General features: G+C 31.4%; 3 protein-coding genes across 4 annotated transcripts; 1 reads left to right on the top strand and 2 right to left on the bottom strand.

The window, feature by feature from the left end:
- Window positions 1-5,279: 5,279 nt before the first annotated feature.
- LOC105250052 (ATP-binding cassette sub-family B member 8, mitochondrial) lies at window positions 5,280-8,496 on the top strand. Its single transcript, XM_011255931.3, has 10 exons — window positions 5,280-5,435; window positions 5,658-5,985; window positions 6,053-6,217; window positions 6,292-6,705; window positions 6,776-7,087; window positions 7,158-7,381; window positions 7,472-7,646; window positions 7,723-7,901; window positions 7,973-8,120; window positions 8,220-8,496. Exons 1-10 carry the CDS (start codon window positions 5,377-5,379, stop codon window positions 8,298-8,300), a joined length of 2,085 nt encoding a protein of 694 aa, XP_011254233.1. The 5' UTR covers window positions 5,280-5,376; the 3' UTR covers window positions 8,301-8,496.
- A 156-nt stretch (window positions 8,497-8,652) lies between these two features.
- Window positions 8,653-11,303, bottom strand: LOC105250174 (uncharacterized protein DDB_G0289357-like). Its single transcript, XM_011256137.2, has 2 exons — window positions 11,105-11,303; window positions 8,653-10,671 (listed from the first exon to the last, which is right to left on the bottom strand). Exons 1-2 carry the CDS (start codon window positions 11,201-11,203, stop codon window positions 8,653-8,655), a joined length of 2,118 nt encoding a protein of 705 aa, XP_011254439.1. The 5' UTR covers window positions 11,204-11,303.
- Window positions 11,304-11,818: 515 nt separating this feature from the next.
- On the bottom strand, window positions 11,819-13,170 carry LOC105250045 (TM2 domain-containing protein CG10795). 2 transcript variants are annotated; one of them, XM_020027220.2, is made up of 3 exons: window positions 12,799-13,170; window positions 12,385-12,454; window positions 11,819-12,278 (listed from the first exon to the last, which is right to left on the bottom strand). In XM_020027220.2, exons 1-3 carry the CDS (start codon window positions 12,998-13,000, stop codon window positions 12,002-12,004), a joined length of 549 nt encoding a protein of 182 aa, XP_019882779.1. In that variant the 5' UTR covers window positions 13,001-13,170; the 3' UTR covers window positions 11,819-12,001. The 2 variants fall into 2 exon arrangements, with proteins under 2 accessions (XP_019882779.1, XP_011254220.1); XM_011255918.3 differs by having other exon boundaries at window positions 11,826-12,278; window positions 12,385-12,466; window positions 12,799-13,168.
- Window positions 13,171-18,269: the final 5,099 nt, after the last annotated feature.

Genomic DNA, 18,269 nt, shown 5'->3' on the forward strand with positions numbered 1-18,269 from the left:
ATATATATAGAAAGAGAGAGAGAAAGAGAGAGAGAGAGAGAGAGAGAGAGAGAGGGAGAGAGAGAGAGAGAGAAATGGAGAAAGATGGACAGATGTTACTTTAGATTTAAACCGTTTTTTATACGTTTTATGTCTTTTTGGTCCCGACAAATGTGTGTCGTAACTAGATCCACGAACGACTGACACTCTGCAGAAAAAGATCCATCCATTCCGTTCACCGATGTAATAGAGTTACAGCGATTCAGCGAGATACCCGTATATCCCGACAATGGTCGATTCGGCGTTTTCTCGAATTACTGCGCGTAAGGTACATCGTATATCTGCTTGTGGATGCATTTGAATCTCGTGGCACGTCCCTATATGTGTAAAGATTGCTGACGCAAGAACGCGGAAGATTCACTAAGCGATATCGATGAAACTTCAAACCATAGTTACGTAAATTTGCGAAACTAGCTCTGCAAAAAATTGCATCGAAAGGATGCAAATTTGTTATGACGCACGATAAATTGTTTCCTGCGATATAATTACTAATCCGAAAGAATATTTTCTCATTTTCGTGTGAAATATTTTCTTAAGAATAATTTTTTTGATTTAATTAACTTCGCAAAATGGTGGAAAAGTGTACTAGGAGGCGTTCATATTTTATTCTGAAAATATTTGCATATATAATGCTAATCTCCTTTATTTACGAAGGAAGTTAAACGAACATTTTTTTCGGGATTTTAGCATATTTTAAGAATTAATATCTTATGGGGCCCCCTTGGCAGCCTTGGCGCTCGCCTTTCCCCGCCGAGCGTGCCCGAGTGATTCGCGCGACTGGAAAATACCTCTCCGGAAGCTGAGGCTGACTACAACTATTATTTGTTCTAGTTCGCCGTCGTCGTGGCACACAGCCGCCCGATTCCTCGTGCATCCCTCCCCCGCTCCGCGCATCCCTCGCGCCTGCCGCGCGACCATTTTCTAACCAGACCTGGATCCCACCTCTTCTCCGGCTGGCCTCGAGCAACCATCCGCGACCTCTCCATCGTCCTCCTTCTCCGCCGTATCTCTCCCTACACATTTCGCATATCCCCGAAACCTCCGTCCCCTCGTCCTTCCCCTACTTACCGCGTCTCCGCTCCCTCCGCCCCCCCCCCACCGCCCCTCTGTCCCTCTTCCACGGTCTCTTCTCCTCGTCGCTCCTCTCGACGCACCGACATACCCTCGCGCACTATGTCTATTTATCCACCTAGCGGTATGATATTACACCCCGGGGCACACTTTGGGGATTCTCCCACCTCCGATAGCGGGGAGTCGAGGGCACCCCCTTGGAGCCACGCCCAATCGCGAGCCGGCAGTCGGTGCACCGCTCTCCGGCTGTTTCCAGAGCCGAGTCCATTGGCCCGCGCTGACTTTGCGTCATCGCCACCCCGTCGTTCGCCGGCACCTGCACACCGCGTGTGTTTCACGGATGAGGCTTTCGTACCCGCCGCCGCGGATCGCTTCGTCCAGAACGGGGCGGCGAGAACGGACGGGGAAGAAGGAAAGGCAATGGGGAACCCGGTTTGCAGCGGCAAGACGGAGAGACTCGCGAGACGAGGAGGGTGTTGAAATTTAGAAGGCTTCATTTGATCCATTCTTCGGCCGTCACGGCGCGACAAACTGTCGCAGACAGTTACAGCGCTTATACTTGAATTCTTCCTCCCTCACCCATGCTTTCTCTTTCTCTCTCTCTCTCTCTCTCTCTCTCTCTCTCTTTGCCTCGTTTTCTTCGTTTTAATATCCTTTTTACTATTCGCCTGCTTGCGCGGATTTCCTCTAAAAAAATCTCTGATATTGGATTCTTCGCGAAGTATACGGTATATTTCGATGGTTTGTATACGTATAATGATTGTAAATGGTTTTGTATAAGTCTACTGTGACGAAATATTTTTCCGCGAAAAGGACTTCGTGGCATTGATGCGAAAATCTGAATGAAATTTTAAGAATTTTTCACGAAAATGAAAGTTTTAGTGTATCTGACTTTCACATTCGTTAAATGTAATTGTTTATTGCATGAATATATATGTGTGTTTGCTATTAAGATATATCTATATTTTATCAACTACATTCAATGTTTTATTTATATTTTATTGAAAATTTAACTACTTATAATTATGCTAATAATAAGTGATAAAAATTGATATTTATAAATGAGCAACTTATAAGCATTAAAACTTTATGAGAACCTAAATATAAATTATGTATAATTATCACTGAATTTAATATAAATAAATAAATAAATAAATATATATATATATAATTATTATATTAATATTAAATTAATACAATATTATTTTAGACCTTTTCGTGAATACAATAAAACTTTTTCTTTCATTATCGTTACTTTTGTCGCGTTAATTCTTAAAATATCGCAGAAAATGGAGGAAAGGAAATATATCGGATTAAAAAGTATTAAGAACGATAATAAGACGAACGATCGCGAATGGCACAAATCTGGGTTAAAAGGGTGACCTCGGCTCGATGGCTTTTGTAGGTTTGAGAGGAAGGGTCTAATGTGAAGTTCTCGTCATTCTCCGAGTACGTTGAGTACCACAGATGATGCAAACTCGTTTGCAAGATATTCTTCGTAAAGAGCATTCTTCAAAAACACGTGCTCTAACAATTTATCCTCTCCCTCACCACCCTTCATCGCAGATGAATTGTGCAAAAAGAAAAACTATCAGATTCCCGCAGCATGTATAAGTACAGTGAATTGTTAAACAATTTTCATTTAAGAAAGATTACAGAAAAATACTGCACCAATTTTTTTAAGATTAGTATGTGTACAGATCTTTTTTTTTCTTAATTTTATCTGAAAAATCTTAAAACACACACAAATACGATGTAATAGAATTAAAATTCCTATTAGAACAAAATTTTAAATATTGAAATATTTAATCAAAAATAAGAGAGAAAAACATAGATTATTATCATTGATTTGTATTTGTAAGATTGAAAGATCGATCTTTTCTAAAAAAAACTTTGTATGCAATTATGTAAAGATATTCAAAAGCTTATGTTATTATACGAAAGGAAAGAACAACCGAGATTGATCGATACACAATCAAATGTTCAATCTTACAGCGAGACAGTTTCGTTGATTCTGAATCACCGCAAATGTTTCATAATGCATAGCACACAAAGAGCAATTAGAATCATAAAAGGCATTAACGTTGATAACAACTTCAAGTACAGCTAGAGTAACAATGACTATATGTAATATTAAAATATTATGTCATTTTCAGTCATACATTTTCAAATTCTCTCCTTGTTGCATAATATAATTTAAATTAGTCCAACATAGAAAGATAAAAACATAAATAAAACATTGAATCCTACATATTTATGTTTTTGTTATTATATCTTTGTGTTTTTATAACTGTTTCGAATCTCTTCTTTGAAAGAATATAAAACTTTAGGAGAATATATTCCTCTTACATTTAATAAGACTTAAAAAATCCAGGTTGAGAAATATTTATTTAATTTGCTGATACAATATTTAAAAAAGAAACAATTTCATGCAAATATATAGATGTAATTTTTAATTCTGTTCTTGATGATTATTGCTATAATTTTTTTAATTCTTCGTTTTGAAACGCAATATCATGAATTGAATTTGAATTTATGATTTGAATTCTCCGAAAAAATGCAGAGAAATTAGATTTTATATAAATAAGTACATACATATTATCTTTCTGAAGTTTCAAATTTTTCAAATCAATTTTGAATTAAACAATCTCTTAAAGCATAAGAAGGAGAGAAATGTGCTAAATGCTTCCTTTACAATCATTTTTGTCTTCCCAGATTAGGCAATTCCAGCAGCAAGCGATCAAATACTCACCCCTATATCGCAAGTAGTATTCAACCGCGAGGGGAGAGAAGGCGAAGTAGAGCGCTAATAGCCACACAGGCAATTAAACGCGGCGAATACATAAATACACGTCATTAACTCGCCGCTCAAAGAGTTTGCCGGGACGATTAGGTCTTTTAAGGCCCAGCGCATGCCATTCATCCGGCCGCGGACCCTTCATCGAGACGCAATTTTCGAGCTTTTTTATCCGCACGCATATACACCCACGCACACGCGACATATATGTTTCCGATTCCAAAGTCTTCTACTTTTATTATGTCAAGGATATCGGGAATTGTTGACGGGGCTTTCGACAAAGGGAAAGTTGCAAATAATAAAAGAGGCGAGTTTTTTTTTTATAGAGATATCGAAGGATTTTTACGACTTCATCGAATAACCCAGGTACAACATGAAACTCATAATGACATCATTATGACGTCATCATGATTTTATTTATCACTTAAAAGTTACCTGAACAAAAATGATTAAAAAATGAGTTAAAGATGACAAAAAGAATCATAAATTTTTAAATTCAATAATCGCATTATATAATTTTAAAAAGATTATGTTGCTTAAAATATGCATAAATAATTAAAATATGCATGAATAATTAAATAAACAATTGCGTAATATATATAAAAAATGATATTATGATTGATTCTTAAGATTTCATACGCGAAGTATATATATTCTCCAACAGAGTTCGCTAGAATTGTTTAATATCATAAATAAGTCACCAAAACATTGCCAAAAGTATATCAAATGAGATCATTATGATTTTTCTAAAATAAGACTTTTAGGTGACGTCATAATGATGTCATTATGAGTTTCACGTTCTACCTAGGAAATTAACGAGTTTTTATTAAGTTTTTATCTTTTCGCTAAATGCCCCATTTATCTCTATTATAATCGCGATGCAATTCGCGATTCAACGCAATCTCTCTCTCTGTATCTTGCTGGTGTATATTTTACATAAAATAATCTTACCTTATGTACGATGTCTGAACCGCATTTACCGTGCAACTACATGCGAGACTCTCCAATCTATCCTACTTGCTCTAATTGATCTTGATGAAACAATCGAGTCTCTTCGAAGAAACAGATTTCTTCGTAATATCTTCGTCACCCACTGAAATATTGAAAATATATTTGTTATTCACAACTTCTTTTTTACAAAATTACAACTTACTTTTAACTTCGAACGATGCACATAAGTATGCACGCGAATATAAAAATGGCTGTTTATAATGGCGCAATTTAAAAAACACATTGAGCGCTATCTGTGAGAAATTCATGGAACTACTGGATACGTTAAATATGGCGGCACCCTTGGTCCGATATTATTCTTATTATAACCTCTTTAATCATTAAATAAAAAATCTCTTTAACATATCTGCATATATTAATATTAATGCAAACTTAATAAATACAAAGTCTACAAAAGCTACGAAATACATGTCGACATAATAAATAATATCGATAGCAATAGAAATTCTATTATAAAAATGTCCATGTTACGCGCTGTATTATTTAAATGTCATAATAATTCCTCGATAATTTCAAGGTAATTATAAATTTATTTATATCATACTTAATTGTATTCATCAAATATTTAAAAATAATATAAGTATAATATTTATAAAAATACAAGGAGTCATATATTACTGTATCTACTATAGATACAGTAGTACTATTATTATGGATGGAATTATTTAATATAATAATATAAATTAAATATATTATTTAAAAATAATACTATTAAATGAGTTTTAATAAAATATTTCAGATATCCATTACAGAAATATGTTCTACAAGGAAAGAATCAAAATATATGGGGAATTGCAAAACGTGAATTTATTAAAAGTACTCGAAAGTGTTCCAAAGAAAATATAAATGAATCAAAGTCAGTTCTCTCATATATTTTTAAATTTGGCCTTGGTGGACTTGGAGTAACAACTGCTTGTATTTTGAGATCACGTAATCAAATTGTGCTCTGTAGAGAGGCCAAAAGAATTAGCGACATAAAATCTGACACTCCTGAACTGACTTTTGAATGGGAAAAATTTTTTAAATATTTATATCCACATATTTGGTACTTATTAGTAGCATTATCAGTAAGTACTTGCAATTTATAAATCCCACATTATGCAAATAATAATATTCTTAATTTTTTTTTTATAGAGTGCATTGATAGTTGCACTATTAAATATTCAAATACCACAATGCGTTGGAAGTGTCATAAATGTCCTCACAGAAATATGTCAAAGCAAAAGTGATTCTACCAATGAAATTTTCATGCAACTAACTCAACCAGCTTTTGTTTTGGCACGCATGTATATTGCGCAAGTATGTAATATAATTAGAATAATAATTTTTTCAATCAAATATTCTCATTTGTATAAATTTCAATATTTTTCCAGGCATTTTTCACCTTTGTATACATTTATACACTTTCTCACGTGGGTGAGAGAGTTGCAGTGAGTTTACGTCAAGATTTGTTCAAGTCGATTATCATGCAAGATATAGAGTTCTTTGATAAAACACGTTCAGGTGAAATAGTAAGTCGATTAACTAGTGATATTCAAGATTTTAAGAGCTCATTTAAAACTTGCATTGCTCAGGGCTTGAGAAGCCTCACACAAATTATTGGTTGTGTCATCTCTGTAATAGTGATATCACCACAATTGACTACTCTTGTAGTATTTAGTTTGCCAACAATAATTTTTATTGGTACTCTCCTGGGAAGAAGTTTACGCAAGCTATCAATGGAGGCCCTAAATCAAGTTGCAAAATCAACTGCCGTTTGCGAAGAAGCTATACAAAATATCCGAACGGTATTAGAAATAAATAGTTAATTAAAAAGGTATGCTATAAAATTTTATTTTTATACTTTATTCTTATCAGGTGAGAGCTTTTGCTGCGGAAGAGAAAGAGGCGGAAATGTTTTACAAAGAAGTTGAACGTTCGTCTGAGCTTTACGAACGATTAGGTTTTGGTATAGGCTTCTTTCAAGCAGGAACGAATTTACTACTTAACGGTATTTTACTTTCCACGCTATATTTTGGCGGGCAGTTGCTTTCTACAGGAGAATTGTCTCCAGGAAATCTTATGGCATTTTTGATGGCTACACAAACCATACAGAAATCTCTAGGCCAATTATCAGTGCTTTTTGGATCCTTTGTTAGAGGACAAAGTGCAGGTGCCAGAGTTTTCCAGGTATCTTATTCGAATTATGCAGCCTTGTTCACATAAGAAAGAAAGTTTTAAAACCCTAAATATCTTATAGTATCTAGATATGCCACCTTCGCCAATGATGACCGGCGGTAATATAATCACGGATCAATCTATGGCAGGAAATATAGTTTTTGAAAATGTAAAATTTAGCTACCCCACTAGACCGGATCACATTATTTTAAAAAATTTTAATTTACATATTCCTGCTGGAAAAACCGTGGCTATTGTCGGTACCAGTGGAAACGGTAAATCAACTGTGGCTGCATTATTAGAAAGGTACAATCCATAATAATCAGAGAGATATATAAAATATGTAAATATATATAAAGAAAATTATATATATAAATATATATAATTTTATTATAGATTTTATGATGTTGATGAAGGCTCCATTACTATTGATGGTCGTGATATTAGATCTCTTAATTCGAGTTATCTCAGAGGTAATGTTTTTGGCTACATAAATCAAGAGCCTACTTTATTTGCTACCAGCATAATGGAAAATATTAGATTTGGGAAGCAAAATGCTACAGATGATGAGGTGATACTGTAATTATAAGATATTGTGCAATTATAAATGACTATAATATATTTTACATATTTAATTATCAATTCAGGTCATTGAGGCAGCTAAAGAAGCAAATGCGCACGAATTTATAACAAAGTTCCCAAATGGTTATGAGACTGAGGTCGGCGAGAGAGGTACGCAGCTCTCTGGCGGACAAAAGCAAAGGGTTGCTATTGCCAGGGCTTTGCTAAAACAACCATCTGTTTTAATTCTAGATGAAGCTACAAGGTATATAAATAATGATAAAATAATATAAAACTTGTCTTCACTGTGCTTATTCATCTCCATTTTTTATATAGCGCATTGGATTATGAAAGCGAGAGAATCGTTCAAAAGGCGATTGAAAATGCTACGAGAGGTAGAACGGTACTTGTGATCGCTCATAGATTAAGTACCATTAAAGGCGCTGACGTAATCGTTGTATTACAACGCGGTGTTATAGTGGAGGTATGCTTTAATCGATAAAATTAATGTCATTAGATTGATGCTGTTATTGGATAACATGTAAATAAAATATACATTTTTTCTTTTTATTTTCTCTTGTAGATGGGCACACATTCAGAATTAATTAAACGGAAAAGCGTTTATTATACACTCGTAAACGAGCAAGAAAAGGAAAATATGTAATGATGTTTAAGATCATGTGCAAAACTATTTTAGTATAAACGATTAATGATAGTAAGCTATATTTTTTATTTTTCCGTTTCGTAGAATAATTTTTCCTTTGTATCATAATGTATGTGTGTATATGTGTGTACAGAAAAATATTTTATGTATTATATTAATTATGTTAATAACTACCTCAGAAGTGAGAAACAAATTACAAATGATTACAATAAATTATTATTTTCTCTAGATAATATTTATAGTGTAATGTGTATCCTTACACATATCTTTTATCTATTATCTTTTATCTACTATATTGATACTTATGTATCCTAACAAAATATATATATATAAAATGAATGCATTTATAATATTAATTATTTGTAATTGGAGCATCTTGTTCAATGAAAGGTGATGCTTCTGTGCTATCTTTACCATTCTGTGTTATCAGATCTGTATCTGAAATAGCAGGTAGATCTTTTATTGTAGGTGTTATGTCCATTTGTGGGGGAGATATTGTCGTCGCTAAATTTAAAGTGTCAATATGTTCGGATGAATATCCGGTAGGAACACTTTCGATTGCTTCCGGCACATCAAAATTAGGATCGACAAGTTTACTATCAACCGAAGGAGAAGTTTTAAATAGATCTTTGGTATACTGATCGTCATTAATGTCTGCTTGTGGTAAAATCGCAGATGCTAATGTAGATGTATCAAAATCACTTGGATTATTTGTAGTTGCAGATATATCACTTAATATTGGGTTCTGATCAACCACTTCAGTGTTAGAATTTGATGGTGTTACTATTCTGTCATCATTATTGTATTGTTCTGTGGTTGCACTCTGCATTTCTTCATATAATTTAGAGATTTCACTGGTTGAAGGAAATTCTAATATACTACTTATTGTGGATGTTGAATCAATTGCTCCAGTGTTTGAATTTAGTAATGCCATTGTTTTATCATCATTATTGCTATATTCTTCTGTTGTATCCTGCATTTCTTCATATAATTTCGAGGGTATATCAATGATCGGGGAAGATTCTGGTACATTACTTATCGTTGATGTCTGGTATGAATCAACTGCTCTAGTCACATCCCGCGTTTCTTCATCTATCTTCAATGACTTATCATTGATTGAAGAGAACGGGGTGTTCGTTGGTAAATACGAATCAAGAGTTTCAATGTTTGAATTCGGTAATGTCGCTGTTTCATCGTCGTTGTACGGTTCCGTTGTTATATCCTGCGTTCTGTCATCTAATTTTAGTGACTTATAATTGACTGTAGAAAATGGAGTATCAGCTGTTTCAGGATCAACATTGGAATTTATATCTGTATTATATTCTGGTGTCGAGGTCATTGGTGTCATTATGTACGCATTATCACGGAATTCTACCGTTGGCGGTGATGTAATTCGTAAATCCAATATCGAATCGTCTTTCTCATTCTGTATTTCTCGCGCACTTTCGGTTGGACTTAATGCTTGACTTGACATTTCATCAATACCATCAGACGTTGAAATGTCTTGAATTGGTTGCGTGGGCGATGAACTTACTTTATACAAATCGTCATTATTATCTTCATAATTGTCCACTGATAGTGGATTGTCTATTATACTTTCAGGGGTAGAGATAACGTCATCATAGATGTTGGAATTTACGCTTTCTTCCTTTTTCGCGGCAGAATCGCTTACATTTCTGAATTCGCTTTCTTCAGATATTCCAGTAGTTTCTTCGACATTTTCTTCCATAGCTTCTTTAGAGTTTAACGATTCCACATTCTCACCTGGCGCATCTGGAACGCAAATTGCGGTGTCTACCGAATCATTATTCTCACAATCTGTTACGACAGCGCAGACTTGTCTATTTGCTTGGTATCCCATATTTCGCGGACATTTGAAGACGCTCTGATGCAATGTATGTCCATTTGTATCGCATGTGTAAAACATAGAACAATGATCGGGTACGGGAAACTGGCCAAGTCTCGTGCAGTTTGGTATCGAAAATGATTTTAATACATTAACATGTTCGTAATACTTGTAATCATCCGGTCGAATAGTGCTGGGAGTCAATTTGCTTGAATCATAATAAGCGCATCGTTGCAGACGACTGTCGAAGATCTGTCGATTCGCGCATTGCGCTAGGATCGACTTGTCATGCTTGCAAATGTGATAATATAGGGAGCTGGTGCAATGTGGTTTCAAAATATTGACACCGCAGGATTGTCCATTTTCAACGTGAAGCACTTTACCACCTCCAGGCACGCCTAGACAACGTTTTTCCTCCTGATCGTAATACTGATTGACCTTGCAATAACGTATTTGATCGGGTCTAATCGCTCGTTGATGCCGAGACACTTGTAGTTTAACATTGTTTTCCCCCGCGTTAATATACTGCAAAAATTATTTTTTTTAAATATATGTAAAAGGTATAAGAAAAATAAACTGCAAATATATTTATCACTTTTCAAATGATAAGAATGTAATACAAAAATATTATATTTTGCTATTAATATTTATCCATATAATACATATATATATATATATATATATATATATATATATATTATATAGATAAATATTAATAGCAAAATTTTTGTATTACATTCTTATCATTTTAAAAGTCCATAAATTTGCAAAGTGACAAATATATTTGCAGTTTATTTTTCTTATACCTTTATATATATATATATATATATATATATATATATATATATATATGTATACATATGTATAATACAATTATATGCCTAATTTATATATATATTAGACATATAATTGTACAGTTAAATTATATATAAAATGTAATAAATAAAAAAGTACTTACTTTATAATCATTTAATGAATGATGTACTGTCATATATGTTAAATATAGTATAATTCCCAGTGGTACAAGTTGAAATATAATTTCTCTAAATGAAGTCATGATGCAGAGCGACTCGTCTTTCAACAATATATCTTCCAGAACACTGATTTAATAAGTCGTTTCTGTTTTTTAACTCTCATGAAATGATAATTTCTTAAAAAAGCTTCCAAAGAGAGAATATGTATATGTGTGTACAGATATATATTTTCATATCGAAAACGTGCCGATTTACAAGTACACAACACGAAATAGTAACATGTATGTGTAATGTATATTTCCGATTCACATTGTCTCGAAATTTTCAACAATACAAAGTGATAATATATGTGATAATATAACGAATGTTAGATAATAAGCGTTCTTATTTCCGCGTTTATATCAGAAGAATGAGATTAAGGACGAATAAGAAATCGCACGAAGCGAATACGGTGCATGATATGAGGTATAGTTTACAGTTTCGCGATAAATCGTCCAAGGTCGATTAAGTCATAATAGCAGTATTCAAAACTTGATTGCTGCTACCTATACATTCTGAAAAGAACTGATTAAAATTGAGAGAAAGATAACAGAACGTAGAAACGAAAGCGATAAATTTATTATTCAATTATATTACCTAGCAATGCGTAAATTCTTATATACAGTATTTCGTTGAGATGTATATATACAAATTAATATTCGACTTATTCATTGGAATAGTTATTAATATAGTATAGTAATAAAGAGAATAACTAATTTACATTCAAATATATAGCGAAATATAGGATTCGAGTTTAGGATTGTACATCGTTGTTCGCGGTATAGAAGAGATATAATATTTTAAAAAAATTCCCATTTGTACAGCGGATTTGCTTCTTGCTCTCAATATTCGTATTGTGGCACTCTGTACGTAAAATTGTTGCTCGTCACAATGTTAATTCCGGCACCGTAATATGGCATCACATAGTGCGAACCATCCGCTGGTCCTACAATTTGTGTAGCTATCAGTATTACATCAGCAAATTGACCAAGAAAAAGGAACCCCAATGTGCTCAACTTGAGTAATCCCAAGGCAGGATATCCAAGATAAAATCGGTCCGCGCCAAACATACCAAGAAATATCGACAGCAATAACGATGTCTCGAAAGAATATCCATTCCTAAGAACAATTATTCTGAAGTAAATATCTTAACTTTCGCCTATAATATTTCTCAAGAAACTCTAGCTTATCTATGCTTATCTAAAACGATGCAAATTATACTTACGTCCATTTACATGGTATATCCTTCTTGAAAGTATTATTTTTCGTCTCTGAACAGATGAGACCATCGGCAACTAGACATAACACTAGTAAAAAAAGAATCTATGTTTAATCTTATTATAAAATAAAGATTCTCTAGCACGTTGATAAATAATTGTCTCTAAATGTAATAATACAAAAGAATAACACAACCAAAGGAAATGTAACGCAACCAAGATTTACAGAGACATGAAAATAGACAATAGATTTGTTTCTTAATTGCGTTCTCCGCATCCTTATTCCTTCTCCCAACGTCTGAGTGTACATCAGTTTCATATTAAATGTACGAATAACAAAAAAAAAACAAAAATAAAGAAATGTACACATGAATAAGATGTCTAAAATAGAGGTTAGGATGCTCGACCGAGATCGAGCTTACCTTTGGCCTTGTTTTCCTTGGTGCAGCCGCGTGGTTGCTGCGTCTTGGGGTCTATGAAATCGTAATCGGGATGGGGACAGATGTACTGTCCCATTCGTAGATTATTGCAGTCGATCTCGTACGTCCCGTTCGCGCCATCGCAGAACGCGATCGTCGGCAGAAGGATGAGCAGCCCGTTAAGAAGTCGCACCGAATGGAACATAACGTCTCATTTTATGCGTTACCTCGGTATCCGCCCGATATTCACCGTATATACACGCGATAACGACAAGCGGACGCGACCTTCCGCATCTTCTCCATGTGTTTTCAAACGCTGTTTTTCCCGAGCATCACTTCCGCAACGGTCCGCGGCGCGAACTGTCAAGAGTGTCAAGTGTCAATCGCGGGAGCGTCCCGTTTGTCCACGTCCCGATTGACCGCAGCCAATCGTATCGACCTGTGCCTAGGGTAACCAGCAACGATTAACCAATCAGAGAGTTCTATTTTGAATTGGCCAATTGGCGACGTCGTCAATCGGGTTTCGGAGCAAAGAAATCTCGCGTCCTGATTGGTCGACAAAACGAAACCTCCAAACGTCAAGCGGAACATCCAGACACTTGGAAACATTCGGTCTTGAACAGCCTTGAGTAAAGTTCTGCGATGACAGAGAGAAGACTAAGGCCCGATTGCACCAACGTTATTTTAGCTTTAAGCGAGACTTAAATATATATCTATCTTTAACTTTCTTTCTAAATAAATAAAGATAGAGAGACACATATTTAAGTTTCATTAAAAGCTAAAATAATGTTGATGCAACTGGGCTTTAGGCCGAAGTATTTCACATCACTACTCTGTATTCTTCGAGTGTCGTGATACGAATGATATGAAAGCCACGACATGTAAACACTAATGCGCTATAACACTTTACGCTGCTAAAATCAAATACCGTGTTATTGTCCATTCATTGCCAAAATATTTTACGCACTTTAACGTGTATATACGCGAATATTAAAATATATATATAGAGAAATATTTTAGATTATATAGAATTAAATGATTGTTTATTAAAAGATTATATATAAAATATATAAAACATATATAAAATCTTTTAATATATGATTAAGTCTTTTATAAATCCGAATTATATTTAAATAATAAAAAAATAAAATAATAAACATCACGAACGAATTATATTTGACTCTAACAAAACATTATTAAATAATTTCTGTTTATATCGATATATTCTGTATAGATCGATTTCGAAACGATAATATATTATTTATTATTTTGAATTTCTATTACTACAACTTTCACTTCACTATAAATATAGTTACATATTATTGTTGTAAAGATTAATTACTTATTATGTTATTATAACAAACAACTTTTTGATATTTATCACAATCGCGTTTAGAAAAGAAATAACGGAACATTTCGCTACTTTTCTATTCGAGTATCATTGTGCGACTAACACCAGATCATGATGTGTATAAACAATAACCCGCCATTAAGGTCGATCACCATGTTATTGTCTATTCATTGTCAAAATATTTTACATACTTTAACATATACATGCGTGGAATATTAGAATATAGGGAAAGAAATATTTTTTATAGATTATATAAAATAATAAAATAATTATTTATTAAAAGATATATATATATATATATATATATATATATATATATAACATTTTATGGAACCTTCCATTATATTAATTATTTAGATCTATGACTAGATTATTTTAATCGAGCATTTTCTGGATTATATTTAGATGGCCAAAATATAAAACGATAAGTTGTTCCGTACACATTTTATTTGACTATTAATATTATTAAAAAAAACTTTTGCTCGTATAAATCGATTTCATATCAAAACAATAATTTATTATTTTGAATTTGCCATTACGAGTTTTACTTGATTAAATAAATAAATTACGCGAAATATGCGTTTCGAAATATATCGCGTTATACGTAGTTACAAAAAATATATTTTTTTTATGAAAGATAATTAATTATTAATCACGCATTGAAAACATGATGATATACTTTCAACTAGGCAACCATAAAAATAATGAAAAAATTATTTTATAATATGAAAGAATACAGTTACATATTTGCATGTTTTATATATTAGATAACATGCAATTTTAATAAACATATTAATTATATATACTCTTGATAATAAAATAAATAGTAAAGACATATATTTGCAAAACATTTTTAAATAAAAATGTAGAAGAAATTCTACGCAAAAAAGAAGAGAATTTTTCATACATAACAAAGAATTTACATGAAAAAAAAATTAAGTAATACATATTATTAATTATTTTGTTAATTTTTTCATATAATTCTTTTACATTATATCGTATGAAAATTTTGTTGTGTCTGTAAAAAGATGTTTCAATCCTTAAGCACGGATTTTATTTTTCGTCATTAATATATATGGTATGTATATATATATATATAGCTTTTATTAAAAACATTACTAAATAACTACAGTATCTCTCTTAGTCTCACTCTTCCCCTTCGACCTGTCCGGCATAGGTGACCTTACCGGTAACTATTTAGATAGCAAAAATAGTCATTTTGATCTCATTTTGACGCGATTTGACATAATGAAAATGACATAAAAATAATTATTTTTACTATCTAAATACATTACCGCCGACATAGCTCTCCGGATCATTAGAGTACTCAAACCTCCTCACCCGGCAAATGCCTTCGTTAAGGTGGAGATACCATCGAGGAGGTAAAATTTTTATTATAATTATTTTATTTAAATATAATAAATATAATATTATTTGATAAAATAAAGAGAAATATACAATATATAATATACAATAATAATATTGAACTATAGAAAGTAACATACATATTTTATAAAATATAATATATTTATATAATATAATTACATATAATTATAATATATTAATTGTAATATTTATAAATTAATACAAAATATCTTATTTTATAAAATTATTTTATAAAATTATTATATAAATTATTACATATTATTTTATAAAATTATTTTATAAAATTATTATATAAATTATTACATATTATTTTATAAAATTATTTTACTTATAAAGTATTGAAAATATATACAATATACACTATTGTGTGTATTTAACACAATTAATATATAATTCATATTCAATATAAAATATACAATAATTGAACTATAAAATATAACATAAATAGTTTATAAAATATTATTACGATATATAATAATATTTACAACATATACAATATATTTATGATAAGAATTTATAATATTTATATAATTATTTATAATTACAATATATAATTTATAAATATAATTATAATATTTATAAATTAGTACAAAATATCTTATGATACAAAATTACACGAAAATGTCTGAAATGCACACAACATTCATTCAAAATTAAATCAAATGATTTTCAAACAGACGATTCAAATTATTCGTGATATTGATTAATTATCAACTTTTCATTACAAAACTTATTAAGGATTGCGTAATATGAATAAGTTGCGATGAAAAAATCGCCAATACATTTACATTATTTATTATATTTCTTCATTAATTATTATATCTTATCAACAATTATATCTTTTAAATACAAAAAGAAAAGTATTTATATTGATACATTTTAATTTTTTAAGAAAGTTTGACACGTGAAAAAATAAGCGAAATTTTGTATAAGCCAACGATCAAGTAAAAAAATAATAATTGCAATTAAATATAAGACGAAAATATCTCGCGGATAATCTGATGATAACAACTCGAAAGATTAAAATAATTTCGCCCGATCGTCAGTTAATATCCGACAGATAGAAGAACAATATTAAATGTAGAGAACGACTTTTTTTTAACGTATGTTTTACGTAGAATTCTATCGAGATTGATCCGCGAAGGAAAATTAAACGACTCGTTAAATGTCAAGAGTTCCGCTGCAAAATGGAACGAATCTCAGATCTTCCAGACTACTCCCAATAGCAATGATTTTAACATTTCAATGACAATTATCAATGACAATTATCATCACCATCTTTCATTCACAAGATTGAAATTTATGCGAAAAAATGTTCTTCCATTATTTAGAAATGTCTTTTTATTAATAAATAATAAAACTATTATAATATAACTATTTTTATGGAACTATGCATGGTTACAAACGAGTATTAAGAATCATGAAACATATGCGCATTCATCGCTTGTTAAATGTACGAGTACAATAATTTTCGGGTACCAACTGTTCGAGACGAGTCGAACCCAATAACAGCAAGATTTTGAAAAATTTCGTATTTAAATATTTCGCTACGTAAAATAAAAAATTATTAATTCTTTCATAATATATTTAATAATATTTTAATATGTCGATATCTTTCTGATATCAGGGTACCCATTCGACTAGCCTCGAATTTTTTACTACTTGTACATTTTATGTATATTTGTGTGTATTAATATAATATTATTGATATAATATTAACAAAAGAAAAGTTTTATCAAATGTGTCACATTTTGCGCATATATTTCCTGCATGTAAAATATCTAACAAATTTTCTATATAAAATATCAAGCGAATTATACTTAAAAATTAATATTAATGGCTTAAAATGGCAGGATGTCCAACACCTAGAAATGATCTCTCAAAAGAGATCAAAAGTAAAGTTAATTAAAAATCAATTAATAAAACATATTCGTTCGTAACCATATATTTTGTTAAAAAAAGTTCATAGATGAACAAATAAATTACGATTTAAATTTACCTATTTGGTAAATTAATATTTATCTCTACATAATAGCTATATCCATGCTCAATGCTTTACTACTAACAATAAATCTTTTCCGAAGCGATAAAAAATTTTTAAACCGATATTAATATTAAGAATAATAATAACAGAAGAAGAATTAATAAAAGAAGAAAAAATTCTTTATTCAAAGTATATTATTTAATTATAATTTTGTGATTCGACTTTAAAAAAATCTGTCGTTAACTCATTGTTGAAACCATTGCTTCCAGGAACTGTCGAAAAAACCTGGGTTTAATTCCAGCTCTGCAACGAAAACCCTTAATTTTCAACGAGGCAATAAATTGAATTCGTTGTAAATTAATTGTTCAAGAACCGACGAGAAATTATATTTCTGCAATAAAGACCCATTTCTTCGATAGTACGAACCGCGTTAGTATTTACAGGAAAGACAATAACATAGCAATCACGCCTCAAATCAAAAAGACGAAAAAAAAACGCGATGTTTGTAATATTAATTATACATTTATTTAACAAATATTATTTATTTATTTAATAAATATTTAATTTCAATTTGCAAATTCACGAATATATTTAATTGACAAAATCCCGAACTTCTAAATAATTTTGTCAAATTGCGATTTTGCATTATCGAAAGAGCAAGTATTAAATTTCGCGAGTAAGAAATTAATATTGCATCGTTGGCTTAATATCAAATCACATACATTATATAATCATTTTTATGTTACGCATTAT

Source organism: Camponotus floridanus, unplaced genomic scaffold (genome assembly GCF_003227725.1).
Source record: "Camponotus floridanus strain SB8 unplaced genomic scaffold, Cflo_v7.5 scaffold6, whole genome shotgun sequence".
NCBI lineage: Eukaryota > Metazoa > Arthropoda > Insecta > Hymenoptera > Formicidae > Camponotus > Camponotus floridanus.